We start from the raw sequence: 15,051 nt of genomic DNA on the forward strand, positions 1-15,051 counted from the left end.
CATCTCAAAAGATTCTTCAATAACAGGGTTGGGTTTAAGCTTATATGTCAGGGCACAATGCAGCCCTTGTTTACCACCATATGGAGGTGCACACACAGAATTCTCCAAAAGTAAAGAAAGCAAAGGCTTAAAAGGAAAGAGTCAAGAGCCTCCCCTTTGACAAAAGTAGCTTATTTCGACAGCTGATTCCCTCTTTTAAAAGCATACGGCACACATAAAATAAATACAGGTCACAAAAATTAACAAATCATCATAACTGTCTAATACATCCTGGGCTGGCTGCGGAAAAACAAGATCATTTTGGATTTATATCTCTAAGTATGGGATTTCCTGGACAGCTAATATCCACAAACAATCAAACACAGAGGACCATGAGAAAGAAGCAGCATTATTTCAAATTTGAGCTGAGAGTCGTGATTTTTAAAGGGCTGAAACAGGAACTGGAGCTGAAATCTGAAGCAAGTAAATTCCTTTACTAGGCACTGATGGACACTGTTGTGTTTCTCTTGGCCCTGGTGGAGGCTTTTAGGTCACTGGGTTTTGGATATTACAGTAGATGAAAATCTCAGAACCACAAAAACTTCAAAAATGGCAAATAATTTGACTCCCTCCCCCATCTTCAAAAACAAAGAGAGGAAAACCTAATGACAATTCTTTAAAAAGAGTCGAACCTTTTTATGAGACCTGTTGCCAATATTAGTGCCACCGAATGATCTCATCTTTCATTCTGGCTAAATTCCAACACACAATTTCATTAACCCAGGTACTGCAGGTGATAAAACTCATTTTTCCCTAAAGAGACAGCTAAAAAGTACCAGTTATACATTTATGAAGTACCAGCAATCAAAATTATGGATTTTCTAAAAGGTTTTTAACTACTTTTATTGAAAGGAAAATCGCTGTCTCAGACTTTTGTGACACTATTGCTAATAATAAATTTTACCATTTAGACATTGCAGTAATATGGTAGACAGTGTCAATAGAAGTATGAAACAAAGATGATCCTCGTCTCTTAAGTAATGCTTTCTGATTACACACCGGAAATTATAATGTGAAGCATAAACTAAGAGCACCTTAAGATATAAAATGCAATAATGCAAGACAATGTGCCTCGCAACGCGTGTGCCACACACAAGTATGTCAGCAGGCAGGCATCAAGGTATTTTATGGTAGAAGCCTAACGCTCATCCCAAGGGGAAAAACAGTTATATGTGCCCCTAGAACTAAAACCGAGAGGAGTGAGTTGGAGCTGTCTGACAAGCTAAGGGGAGGAATGAAGGTTTTTTGAAGGGATGCTACTTTTGGGTTCCTCGCTGCAAAGTTTCCCTACGAGCATCCCCGGGAGCACTAGAGGGCACTGTGGGATTTGGGCCACCCTGGCCTCCTCTTCCTCCTCCTGCTGCCGCCTCAGGGGTCCTGAACCCCCCTGCCAGGCAGGGAAGGTTATGAGGGAGGTGTTAAAAGAACCAGTAAAATGAACATTTGAACGGCAACTCCACATATTCCTGGGAAATCAAATGCTCGATGGCATCCCTGCAAGTGGGCCGGGCAGGGCGGCAGCCCCCTCAGCAAGGCTTGGGAGCAGGAAGGTGAACTGAGCCTGCGAGCAGCTCAAAACCCTAAAAAGCCACCTACAGACTGGCCTTTCCTCTGCCCTCGCTACCCTATTTGATGATAAGGTCTCTGTTGTGCTAACTGCAGATGATTTCACCGCGGAACATTCCGACATGCAAATGATAGCAATTAATGCCTTTGAAACAATTTATGATTTCCGGCCTACTTCAACATGTATTAGCATATACCTGGTTTCTTTAATATACACTTTGTTTTTCCAAAACCACAAACATAGTTGCTGGAATTTCATGTGGAAGTGCTTAAGGGGTTGAAAGTTAACACCTTTGTGAGCCGAGCAGTCTCACAGTTGCTGCTGAACAAAAGCCTCTTTGTAGGAGCTTTCTCGAAATGTTTTCTTAACATGTTCCAAGTAGTTTTAGGCAGGCAACTAAAGTAAACAAGATGTTACCATGATAAAAACACTTGTGAAAACATTACAGAGTGCACTTAGTAGTTTCTTTCACATAAACTCCCCTTCGTTTCATCAAAGTTAAATGCACATGAAGCAGATTACTAGCATCACTGCGATACAGGACCACAAGATCTCTCCGAAGGTCTGCGTCCCTCTTTTAAAGAATAGGTCTGATTTTAAAATGGTATGGCCGTTATTAAGCATGTCTAAAATATAATCAAATTTAAAAAAGGAGAAAAAAAGGAGAAAAAAAGAACAAAAAAAGGGGGGGGGGGGGGAAGGGGGAATATAAAACCCTACTCAGTCTTTTCCTTCATTCTTCACCCTGGATGCCTTGCTGAATAACCCCCCTCCCTCCAGCAGGGATTTCCTGCACAACATGCCGTATAAGGGGTATATATTTCTATCTGCAACAGTCTTTAAACACATGCAAATGAAATCAGGGATACAGTCAATTTCGAAGGAAAGTCACTCTGTGCTACTAATTGCTCCTTTCGCTGCCGCCTGCGAGTCAGGCCCTGGTTAACACGCGAGACACGTGTGGACCCTCCAGCCCTCACCTGGCTTCCCGCAGCTTGGCAGAAGGCCATCAGGTCACTGCGGTGAGACTGGACTTGTTTTTAGGCTCGGGGAGAATTCTGGAGCATGCAGGGCGCTACTGTTTCATTAGGCATAGCAGCAGCCCCTGCTGCTATCAGTTACCTCTAACTGATACCGCATCACGTGATAACCAATGGCTGATGGATTAAAGGGAGAATAAAAAAAAACACCCCACAACGCTAAAACTGCAACTTATTTCAAAAAGAAATAGGGAAATAAATGCATACAATAGCCCGTGTATCTGCTGGTTCTGATAAGCATCCTCCTGTTGGCTGTGAGTGAAAGACAACTAGGATCGTTATTTGTACAGTATTTATCTTTGAAATCAAGGGCCCTGTGGTGTACCTCACCTTGGGAACAAACACTACAGAACGATCACAGAAGAGTGTCAAATCTCTGGTTTTGATTTACCAACAGTTATGATATTTCTTCCTCAGGAGGAAAAGAAATGAACCATGTTTTAGACCCGCAAGTCCTTTTTTCTCCCTTAACTGCAGAATCATTTTATTGGCATACAGGGCTTTCATTCCACATGTAACTTCTCTTTGCTTTTTCTAACAGGCCTTTTTACTGAGGTAAGTGAAATTAAGCAATGCTCAATTGATACACAGGCTGCATTTCACTTGGTAAACAAGAGCTTTTCTCTTGAGGGGACTGTCGAAAGAACTTCACGGATTATGCAAGTATCAGAAAGAAACTTCAAGCATCTACCTGTTATCTGTGCATTGAGTAATGAATTCTGATAAATGGCAACATAATTTAAGGATGGACGCTCCACAGGAGGCTTGGAAGGCTACAGTATCGTTTTATGAAGCAATGCTCACTTCCTAACAGTGTCAATACGCTGCTCGGGGACATTCATTTCTGCATTCGTTCTAGGTTAAATATCACTCCGAACAATAAGACTTTGTCTGGACACTGTAGAATTTGAACAATGAGAAAATTTACATGAGCTGATGGGTTTAAGAAAGTCACACAAAATATTTCTATTGAAAGGTTTCAATGAGGGGAAAAAAAAGATTGATGATAAGTGTGTGATAAAAGAACCACCATTGCTGGAACTGGGAGTAGATGGAGCCACTTCAGGTCCAACCTGGGCTGGTAAATGGTTTTCAAGTTATTCCTACCTAATGATTGCCCCTAGTATTTTGTCCAGGTGAACTGGGTCTACTTACTGAAACATCTCCAAAATGCCATATAAAAAATTCAATCCTGCCTCTGCCCACGCTGTGTGACTTAAGGGATGTATTTTCTACGTGTGGTCACATTAAGCAGGAAATCTCCCTGAAACCAGCAGATCTAATCTGGAACAGGGACTAGCACAGGAAGCAAAGGTGGCATAAACTGATGAAACGTGATTGCACACGTCAGTCTGATACCTAAGGCTACCGCAGCACCTCTCCCCTGCCTTAAGTGCAGTAAGATTTAGAATTGTTTTACAGGTCTAAATGCTATAGTATGTCACAGGCATATGAATATGCTGGCAAGTACGGCAAGATTAGCATTTAGTTCACTTACGTGAACAACAGGATGAATTACAAGAAATAAGGCCACCCTTTATGGAAATCTATGACTAGCACCTTCTTATTTTGTAATCCTCTTGTAATGAGAACTTCCTCATTACTGCACCATTCCATACTTGTAGCATATGTTTATACTAGGACCAGTGCTGCTTCTACTGAATTAAGAAGGGTTTTGCCAGTGGAAGCAGAACTAGCCCATTCTGTTCTGAGAACAAACACCTATCTGTGTCATCTAACATCATCCAGCAAACATCCCTTACTTGCTGTTGCCCTTCCCTCCCTCCTGTAAAAATCCAGGGAGCTGTCCCAGGAAGAGCAGATACAGCTCAACATTTTGGGACTGATTCTACATATCTACCCTGAAGAATCCCATGTATTTATGTGGACTAACTTCATAAGATCACTACTGCAAATGGGAGCAGAACCTGTCCCTTTGTGCATTTAAATCATAAGCATTGCTTGGGCACTTGGTCTCCTGTGATCTTACAGCCCTAGTACTTGAGAAAAGATCAGTGCCCAAACCTTCCAGAACCTGGGTGCATCTAAAGCATACGTGTACCCGGTCATCTACCCTGACAGAACACTCTTTTGTGATGGGAACACTGTTTACTCCAGCTTGGAGGTGATGGTGATGGTTTCGCTGTGGAGCAGCCATGTGTAAGTTATTAGAGCTCTGCCGGTCCTTCCCTGCATCAGGATGCACGCATTACCACATACTAGTCCATAATGCACTGTTTATGCAACGCGTAAAACTGTGTTCTTTGGCAGCAAGGAAAAGGTCTGCAGCAAACTGCAGGGGCCCAATTAATATAATTATAGTTTATTTTTAGTAGTGTAGACTTTGTTCATTAGTTACTTATTTGACATAAATTAAATTTCACGTGATGTTCTGCAATTCTCTGTTCAATTACGGACTTAATTTAAGACTAGATTTCTAAATTAAAGTGAAATCAAGGTTAAATCAAGGTTGCATTGTTTACATTATCAATACTGCATCTTCCAAATTATTTAAATATATTAAAAACAAAAAAAAAAAGGCTGTAAACTGCAACTATTTTACAGCAGTACACTGAGCAGGACCGTACTTTCCCCACGGGGCTAATTTACTATCCCCTGTTAAAACGTTCTTGAGCCTGTTCCAAAAGCCATTGAAGTGAAAGGGAGTTCTCTGTTGACTTCAATGGGCTTTGCATCAGGCCCACGGCGAGTGACAGCACACAAAACTTCAGGGCATGCTTTCTGTACAATGCAAGTGCCAAAAAAACAGTCCTTACTTTAGAAATGACTGGAAGTCTTCACATACTGCTTCACAGCCTGGCCATTTGCATACACCGTGTCCATACAGCGGATGGTTGTGTGAATGCTCCTCGTGGGATAAACTGGAGGTGAGAAAGAGAAAAGAGGAAAAGTGGTGTAACTGAAGGTACTGCGCCAATTCGTCTTCACAAAGACTCTTAAGAGCAGCAAACAACAGATCCTGAAGCCTCCCTAACATCTCACAGTACCCACCTGACTCTGCCCATGGTTTTTCAAAACAGAATTAAATACCATTTGCAGTGAGAAACATGTGTCATTCTTACTTAGCTGCTATCCTCCTACATTTCATTCATTAATTAAAAGCTTTGTAAAGAATTTAAATTACATGGATGGAGAAGAAATCACTTGACAGACCTGCTTAATATCCTGCTTGATATATTGCTAAGAAATTTATGAACACTGCGTATTTACAACTCAACTTCATCAGGAAGAAAAGTCATCTCCACACAGCAATGTATTCTTGTAACACAATATAACCCGACCTGAGGCTTTCCTCATCACTACAGAAAGAGGAAAAGCATTAAGTTTGCAGCCTTGCCTTTCCCACCATGTTATTTATTTACTGGTTTGTTTTGTTTTGTTCTTCATTTTGGGATGGCTTTTTTCACCCCTGCTTACAGGCTGTTTCTTTGCGCAAGTACAGACCTCTTACATCCCAGAAAAGAAGGCTCAAGATGTAATTTCAAATGCAAAATTCATCATAAAAAAGGAACCTTGTAATCAAAGGATTCCTGAGCACGAGGGGTTAGTGGGGGCTATTAACCTTCAAAGGTTGGGCAGGAACGTCACAGAGCTTTCTAACTACTGAAACCTGGGTTAAAGAAGAAAAAACTGGTATGAGCACTAAGGGGTTAATCCTTCAGCGGGATTCCAATCAATACGTAATGATTTGGCTGCACTGATCCAAGTCATAAGACGCTTTGATCCAGGCCATGTGGTGCTCAGGGAAATGTATCTGTTGCACTAACTGATGAACCATATTCTAAAATACCTTCTTTATTCAACTTCTGCATGGAAACTTCTGAAGTAAAGGAATTATTTTTGCAACAATTTCCATAACCTTAGATGACTTTCAAAATAAAATGTCAAAATGATATTGAAATCTCTATTTTATGCTCACACACAGATCTATTTTTCATAGCAACCTTTTTGCTATAGTATGCCTGTGCTGTATTATGGACTTCAAACATACACAAAGGATATGAACACATACCAGCATCTAGGTGTGGCTTTTATGACTTATTTTATCCTGGATCATAGGTAACGTTACGGATAAATGCTTACTTTTTGCCATTTTACTTTTATACACATGTGGAAATGCTGTTTTTTCTTGTTCTGTAATATTATCTGCTGTGTACTGTAACAAGATTGTGTTCTTGAATTATTTCTGATGCATTGGATAGCAAAATCACCATAGAACACTCTCCTGAGATGTTATCCCAAATGCAAAGAAGTTGCAAGAGAAATTCTTGCCCAGACTATGCCACTTTTGACTTCAGGCCCATTGAGAATCTGAAGATAACTGAAGGTGGGGGTTTTAATTATTTTAAAGTTGTATGGTTTTAATTAAAAAAATTTAAAGATCACATTGGAAAAGTTATTATGAGTTGTACATGAACTTAATTATTTCATTGACATCTAAATTTTGGCTGTATACATAGAGTTCTACAAGCATAAACATATCTTTATCTATATCTATAGATCTATATCTATATCTATCTACGTATGTGTGTGCAAGGTAATTCCCTTAAAGAAGAACTGTAGGTGAAGAGACTTACAAAGGCCTTTTCTCTACAGGAATACTACCCTGGTTTAACTTAATTTTGTTTAAAATGTGCAAGTGGGGAGAAACTCTATCGGTTAATTTTTTAAAAGAACAAAGGGACCGAGGCCTTCCTTGCAAGGAAATTGGAAAAATGCTGCACCACACATTTCCTCAGCTGAGACTGAGGGAGGATGGTTGAAAAACACCATCCACCCGAGCCACACAGGCGTATGGTCAAACACCCCACACACACATCAGGAAAGAATGATTCGGAGAATAATGGGGTTTATCATCTGCTTCCATACCTGAATGAAGCAAGGAGTGAGAAAGTAGGCTTTCATGTTAACACTCCATTAAAATCTATGAAGACTGTGTATGAGAGTTATGATTTCAGTGTGCTCAGCAGAATCCCAAAAAAACATTCACTATATTAATTCACACAGCGCGCGTTACCCATGCACCAGGATGACCGCAGAAACGCCGGGTGATGCCAAGTAAGGAGTCAGGCCCCTGTGGGGTTTAAGCACTGTAAATCTCATTATAATATCAACAGGAGTCACATGGCTTAAACCCCCAGCAGGGCTTTTTTAAGTTTCTCTGTCAGAGCCTAAAGGCCATGGCCAAGTCAACGGAAAGAGCCCTACCGAGATTTGTATTTATTTTTTTAAATCCAAGTGCAAATCTCTTTTCTTTCCAGGAAACTTGCACAAGACAAGACAAATGATGTAGGACATGATACCCTGGTACTGTGTCCAAAGAAAATGACAGAACGACCAGGAGAGTATCAAACTGCAGACTATGCTCAGGATGTCAGACCAGTGCTGTCAATAACCAGAAAGATTGGTGCTGACTGTAAATGGCAACGTAAAAGGTCATTTTGCTAACACGATGCTAAGCGTAACTTACTTAACACCTACATACAGCTTCAACTGCCATTTGACAAAGCAAAGCAACTTCTTCAACTTACCAAAAATAGACACTTCAAAAGCAAAAAAACCCCTCAGTACTGAAAGACAAACGCAGGCATCCTCCATAGGCAGCGTGTCTTTCCAAAGGCAGCTACTCCCACCCCACTCGGGGGGGGGGGGGGGGTTCAGAGGTACCTTTTGGTGACCTTTAAGCGCATCAGATGACGCCTATTTTATCCATCCCACTTTTGAAGATATTATAGATTGCCACTTGTTCCCTGATAGAGTCTCAAGAAGCACCTCAAAACAAAACAAAGAGCGGGTTTATACAGAAGCGGATGTAACGCAAAAAGGATACAGCCATTGGAAATGAATGGAGAACTCTGTTTCACTGATCTAAATACTCACTTTGTTTGAGCAAACAGAGGTGGAAAACGAAGATTTTAATCCAATACATAAACAAACAGCTTTGTGGGCACAATGCAAACCTATAAGCTTAAATCATTCAATGATATTTTGTCTGCATGTGAGAACGGTTTATCTGGATGCATCCTTGGTCTCGCTGCCGGAGACAGACTTTTAAAGATCTGAGCTTTGGCAAGCAGAAGCAAGTTTTAGGTCTGTTTGATTTCTAATGACACATTAGAGTAGGTGTTTGTTTCTGTCACCCTCTCTCCTTCCCAGGAACGCATATTCATGGTTGGGTATGGGTGATGCAACACTAGCTAGTGGAAGTGATTTTATAAGAAGACATGATTTTCAAAGAACTGAAGGCATAAACGATGGAAAAATCAAGATTATGTGGGTTTTTTCTCCTTGTATTTGCATACAGAATGCTTAACACAATTATTTCCAAATAATGCAATAGCACAGCACTATTACATCGAAGTACAGCAAATAACCCTCTGGCAAGTAAAACCTCTTGCGTAACTCAACTTATTCATGACATACGACAGAGTAACGAAATCCATGTGGGAAGCTGAAAACTGCGTAAGTGTCCACTTATTTTCTGTTGCCTCCAGCCCGGTTTCCAGTAAGGAGAGGAGGGGAGAAGGGCCAGAGGGCCAGGCACTTCCACAGATCCTCTGTGCTTGCTGGATAAGAGGAGAGGAGTTTATACCTCCGCTTTCTTCAACCTATGTTGCTGCTTCATAGCCCCAAGGATCTCCAAGGGGTCTGGAACCACATTCACCACCTGCTCCGGCAGGGACGGCTGCAGAAGCTGCTACTTGCACAGCTCTGCTCTTTAGACTACTTCAGCCATTTAACTTTAATCCACCTGCTGTACTACAGCATCACTGACGAATAACTCTTTAGGATACAAAAGCTCAAAGATGGAGAAGCCACAGAGAGCTAAGCGCACATGGAGAGTAAAAATGACAGCAGACCCCCAAGAAAGATGTGAACACACTAGGTGTTGGGGTAAGTAGTGACCAAAGCACTAGCAGGAAAGCTACCCAGGCTGTATGGTTTAATTCAACCCATACTCAGTAACTGTGTGAAACTGGTTACCATCCTTATACACGCTGGCCAAAAAGTCATGGGTGGATATAAAAACCAGCTGAGCAGAAGCCTTAGGAATAGTGCTTCTGCCACACAGTGGACCATATTTTAAATATTCATGATGCTGACATACTTCATATTCCACTCTCTCCCCTCCACATCTGCTTGGGCCAACGATCTTTGCCAAAATGCTGGCCGAAGTCAGTGATGTAGAGAAGCATCCCTGATTTTCTATTACAGTTATGAAACATCTGCTCATGTTCTAACAGCGCAGAGAACATGCCTGAGCCACCTGCACACTGAAAAATCAATAGCACATCTCCTGCTTTCCTCTTGGAAGGGGTTTGAGCAGAGCACCCACAGAAACTGCAGAAATGCCTTTTTTTATTTTATTTCTCAGGGGCAATGGGAAGTGACCTCATCACATGAAACCAGCGTTCAGTGCACAGAGCACAGGCGGGAGTACAGGACTCAGTCTCACACCACATTCCCCCTTGGCCTAAGTGGATGGCACAGACACTGAGGCAAAATGCTATGATTTTGGTCTTGTACAGGAGGAGAAGAAACACAACTGGGAACCAACATGGGTCTCCTGTATTTGTGACTGCCCAGGGAGCTTTCAAGCTCACCAAAAAGCACCAACAGAATAAAGCTGGTGAAAATGTCACAAGTCTCCTAGTCAGGAACACTCTCTGCATTTGACTTAAAGTTTAAATGGAACCAGTAATGAATAAAACTTTGCACTAACTGTACTTGAATGGAAGTTCCTGCCTTCATGGCAAAATCAATTGCATAAAGATATGTTTTGCAGTGAAGGTGCAAATCCCCCTGAATTCTTACTAAGGTGGTTCAGCACCTCCTTCCTCTCTAAACTGTCAATTTAATATAAAACCCAGTCATTAAAAAATATATATATTTAAATAAGTATTAACCCATATACTGAATTGAACTACTTCTATATATTCATACTTCCATCCAAGCCTCAGTATCTGACCAGAAAGGAGGCATTTGATTTGAACGGAGAACTGAGCAAGTACCTCTCCACTGCTGGATAAAGCTTAGCAGAGGGTCGTGGGCCTTCAGGAGAGGTGGCATTTGATGTGTACAGTCAGTGACAGCTCTCTCCAGAACTGGTCTGCAAATTTTTGGATGCTTTTTAAAGCTGTATTTCTTCCCTTCCTCATTACTTTAGTCCACAACCAGACCTAGGACTAGAAGCAGCTCATGTTTTACATCAAGCCCTATTGGAAGCAACAGGAGTGGTATATTACATTTTAAATGACTACACCAATTTAAGACAAATCAGGTTAAAACTGCAGCCTACAGGCTGAAAACCTGTCTTCTAATCGGTGTGCACTAACTTGTACACTCATGTAGTATAAGGAAAGGAAAAAAAAGCAGATCTGTAGCATTGATGTAGTAACACCAGGCCAGCAACGTACCCCAAATCACTGCCCCCCATCCTCACACCTCTGTGGCACTATTCTCTAAACATCTGTTGCAAAGAGAGCACTGGAGCATCTGCAGCAGGGCTAGGACAAAATCTGGCTAACATTCCCTTTCTCTTTTACTCAGTGCAAGGAGTATAACCAGACAATAATTATACACATCATTTTCTGGTTTTGATCTATGCACTGAGGGTTTGGATTATTAATCAACATTATGACCCTCCAGCACACTCAAAATACTACATACTTCTTCCAGTGGCACCCCCTCTTCCAACCCTGCAGCAGAACTGCCCCAGGGTCCAGACAGCCACTGCCCTACATCCTTTCCTTGGAGGAACTGAACCTATTTCTAGACCATTGAAAAGAAAAGTCCATTGCAAAAAATACCAGTATTGAATTCATCACTTATCTCGGGTGGAAGTTCCATTCCTGCACTTGAATTAACGAGTTTCTCTCTACTATTTAAAATTCTTATTTTTTTATTTCAACCTTGTGCCTAGGTACTGTAGTGAAAAGTACATCAAATATACCCAGACGCACATGATTTGAAACGCTGGATTTTAAATTCCAGCACTGCTAACTAATGAGAACAATTTTTTCCCTCTTCTGCTTTGTAGCATCACTTCATGTACTTACATACCATAATCACATCCTCCTAGAGCCTCTATTTTTCCAGGGTGTAGATCTTTAATTCCCTTTAATCTGTCTTCATAGCCTATTCCCTCCAACGCCTTTATCATCCTAGCTGCTCTCCTCTATATTTGCTCCAGCTTCTCTTTATCCTTTCTGCAAGAGAGTGGCCAATTGTACATCACACTCTCAATGTGGTTTAACTGGTTCTGCATAAAGCAGAGCAGGAAAAAAGGACTCAGATGCAACACGCATGTTTATGCCTCCCATGACTGCATTTACCTTTTTAACTAAGACATGGCACAGAGTGTCCCACCTTAATTTCTCAACCCTGATTATGCCTCAGCCATTTCCCACACAACTGATGCTGAGCAGCTGACGTGTCATGTCAAACCAGCAGTTTGGAATTTTTATTTCCAAGCTGGGGTACTTTTTTACTTATCCCTGCTAAATCTCATTTGATTCCTCTCTGAACAGCCTCCTAATTTATTCAGATGAAACCGGATTGATTCAGTATCTTAGTTTAATTATGAAAAAATGTGATCTTGCCACTTTCTTGGGTCTAGGAGTGGGTTCTGCTTTTTTTTGATTGACTTTCAGCACAGGAATCCCATCTCTCTTACACACCCAATTCGTATGGCAGAGGGAGGTGGCAATGGCCAGGCTCTGGCCCCAGTTCAGCAACGCTTTTAAGAACACATGCGAGTTTAAAAACATAGGATTATGCCTTGGACTTCTTTGAGACTGGGGTGTAAAATTACAATCATACATACATACTTTGTAAAAAGATCCGTTTGCCAGCCTAATTTTACTGTAATTTATATTCTGTTGTTACATTTACATTTATAGTAAAAGAAAACACTGAGAAACAAGAGCTATTCTCCTTTAGCAAAACTATATTACATTTAGAGTTAAGGCAAGTCTTCCACGCCTACATTAACCAGCAATATGCCATCAAATACGATTAACAGGGATTATTCACATCAGTATTTTTCTCCCCTGTCCCACAAGCACACCAAAACATGTGCAGAAAGTGACAGGCACATCACATACAGCTGGGGGCTCACTGGGAGAGGCCTCACCCACTACATGTCGGTGTGGCCCCCAGGATAGTCACCTTTGGGAAAACGTGTATCAACTAATAATTCAGCTAGATAGTGACTCCGAGGGAGAAACACAGCTAAAGCATAGCACCCGTAATGCTGCATGCTTCCCCTGCAAAGAATGCTATTTAAGAAAGCACTAAAATCAAGAGGACACAAGCCTGCTTCCCCATGGAAGCGTGCTGAATCATACAGGTAGTGTAAATATCATATGCTGCTGCAGGTGCTAGGCCGTCTATTTGTTTGTGTTTACTAAAAGGCATAACAAATACACTAAAACAGAACAGCATTTGGCATTGGAATGATAGATACCAGAGCAGCCATAAATCACATTCACTTGTTTGGATTTGAACCACTGAGCAATACTAACACTACAGCTCCCCTTTTTCAGAGAGATTCTTTGCTGTGATTTGTCCCTTTCAGGGGCACCATGGCAATGCACAACGCTGAGAGGCTCAGCATCCTTCCCCAGCATGACACAACTGAGAAAAACCATGCAACAGCGTGAGAAAAGGGGGGGGGGAAACCATTAAAACCCCAAGAATGATGTAAGAGACTTGCGTGACATGCAGAGCCAGCTAACATCGCTTCCAGCTTTGCAACTTCTGAGTTAATTCACAGTATAAACAAGGAGGAAAATGTTTCTTCCGAGCAAGACTTCCTGTAAACTGTTCATTAGAGCGGGGCTGGTGCACCTGCTGATTAACCAGGCGCTCCAAGAATAAACAACAACCCAAAGCCAGCCAGATTGTTCTGGAATTTGCTCTGAGCTGATTTTTCTTCCACCATGTTATAAATTGGATTCTACAATAAAACAAACAGCAGAACATAGGTTGCCGAGAGTTAAAAATCTACTTTTTACACTACATTGACCACAGCACCCACAGGCACAGCTACAATGTCTTTCTATGAATGGGACAGATTGCCATATGGATGCAGACACTGAACAAGCTGTACAACTCCTGGCGACAAGTGCCTAGGGGACTGTCCTATATTAGCACCACCTGTGCTGTGGAAACTGTGCTCTGTGTATGAAATGGTATTTAAGGGCCCATCATGATGTTATTTTTGAGTACACACGCAAAAAGGAAAATTACAGTTAAAAAGAATTTGCTGGCTAGCGGATCTGTTGCTCAGCTTCCGAGATCGCTTCCCAAAGGAATAGTTATCTTCTTTATTCATGCAGCCCAAAATGACAAGCTGCAACATATATTAGTAGTTTTCCCTGTCTGGGCTTATACCATCATTTTAATGAGAAGAATACACTATATAATATACATATGTCTTTCCTGATCACACAGAAGAAATTACCACCCTCCCACCTGAAAAACACCAGCTCTATGGAAAAACACCCCACGGCATCACACAAATGCTGTTCCAGCAGCAAGCAATGCACTATAAATCTTCCTTGGGCTCCTTCCCCCATCTCTCAGTGTGCAGCAGGTAGAGCCACAAACCCCAATGACCAAATTTCAGTGTGCATCTTGCTACTTTGGAAATACAACCCCGCCTTGGTGACAAAAATAGAGCTCCAGATTAACACAAGATGTCGAAAAAGGAGGGAGAAGGGAGAAGAGGTTTGAGCAGTACCTAGCTGCTCTACGAAGAGATTTCCCCCTTTCCAAACTGCAAGGAAAAAAAAAAGGATGCCAAAAAAAAGTAAAGTAAAATAAATTGAATTAAAGAAAAACAGTTGTAAAGTGAATGTTACAACCTGGGAAAAATGATGTCATTTTATTGAGAAACTCTTTTTTCTTCCATTAAACCACAGTGAAACGGATAAAGTTTATACAGCTTAATGGTGGAGTTTTACTTTAAATGTTACTCAATACCTTAGCAATACGATACATGATCTAACAGCTGTCATACTAACTGCTCAATTTTTATTGAACAGCAGAGAAAATAGTCACACAAAAATCTCCTAACTTCTCCTCTACTTATATGGCATTTTCAAGGGTGTTTCTTTTCCACTCTCAGGCTGTGATACGTATGATAAAAAAAATACCACAGCTCTTCATTAGTTCCGGGCTCAGCTGTTTAGGAATCAGATCCCCTGAGCAAATGGTAAGGGAGGACAACTTGCACACAGGAGGAAATAAAAAGAAACAGGAATCCATGGTGTTGTAAAACAGAAACAGGTCCCTTTTTAAGACTACTACATAAACACCTCTAATAAAAGAAGAGGACAAATTTTCATTGGACTTCAAGTATTCAGACAGGAATGTTTT

At 41.2% G+C, this 15,051-nt stretch overlaps 1 protein-coding gene across 22 annotated transcripts in view; it reads right to left on the minus strand.

Annotated features, from left to right (window-relative positions):
- FOXP1 (forkhead box P1) overlaps positions 1-15,051 on the minus strand; it is a 386,145-nt gene that overhangs the window by 40,347 nt on the left and 330,747 nt on the right. For all 22 annotated transcript variants that reach the window (XM_062630323.1, XM_062630334.1, XM_062630333.1 and 19 more), the window contains one exon: positions 5,424-5,528. In XM_062630323.1, coding sequence (XP_062486307.1) covers positions 5,424-5,528 — 105 coding nt within the window. The remainder of the gene's footprint in view (positions 1-5,423; positions 5,529-15,051) is intronic.

The sequence above is a fragment of the Pezoporus occidentalis genome, unplaced genomic scaffold (assembly GCF_034315485.1).
Source record: "Pezoporus occidentalis ecotype Australia unplaced genomic scaffold, CSIRO_AGI_Poc_V1 ctg35, whole genome shotgun sequence".
In the NCBI taxonomy this organism is placed as follows: domain Eukaryota; kingdom Metazoa; phylum Chordata; class Aves; order Psittaciformes; family Psittacidae; genus Pezoporus; species Pezoporus occidentalis.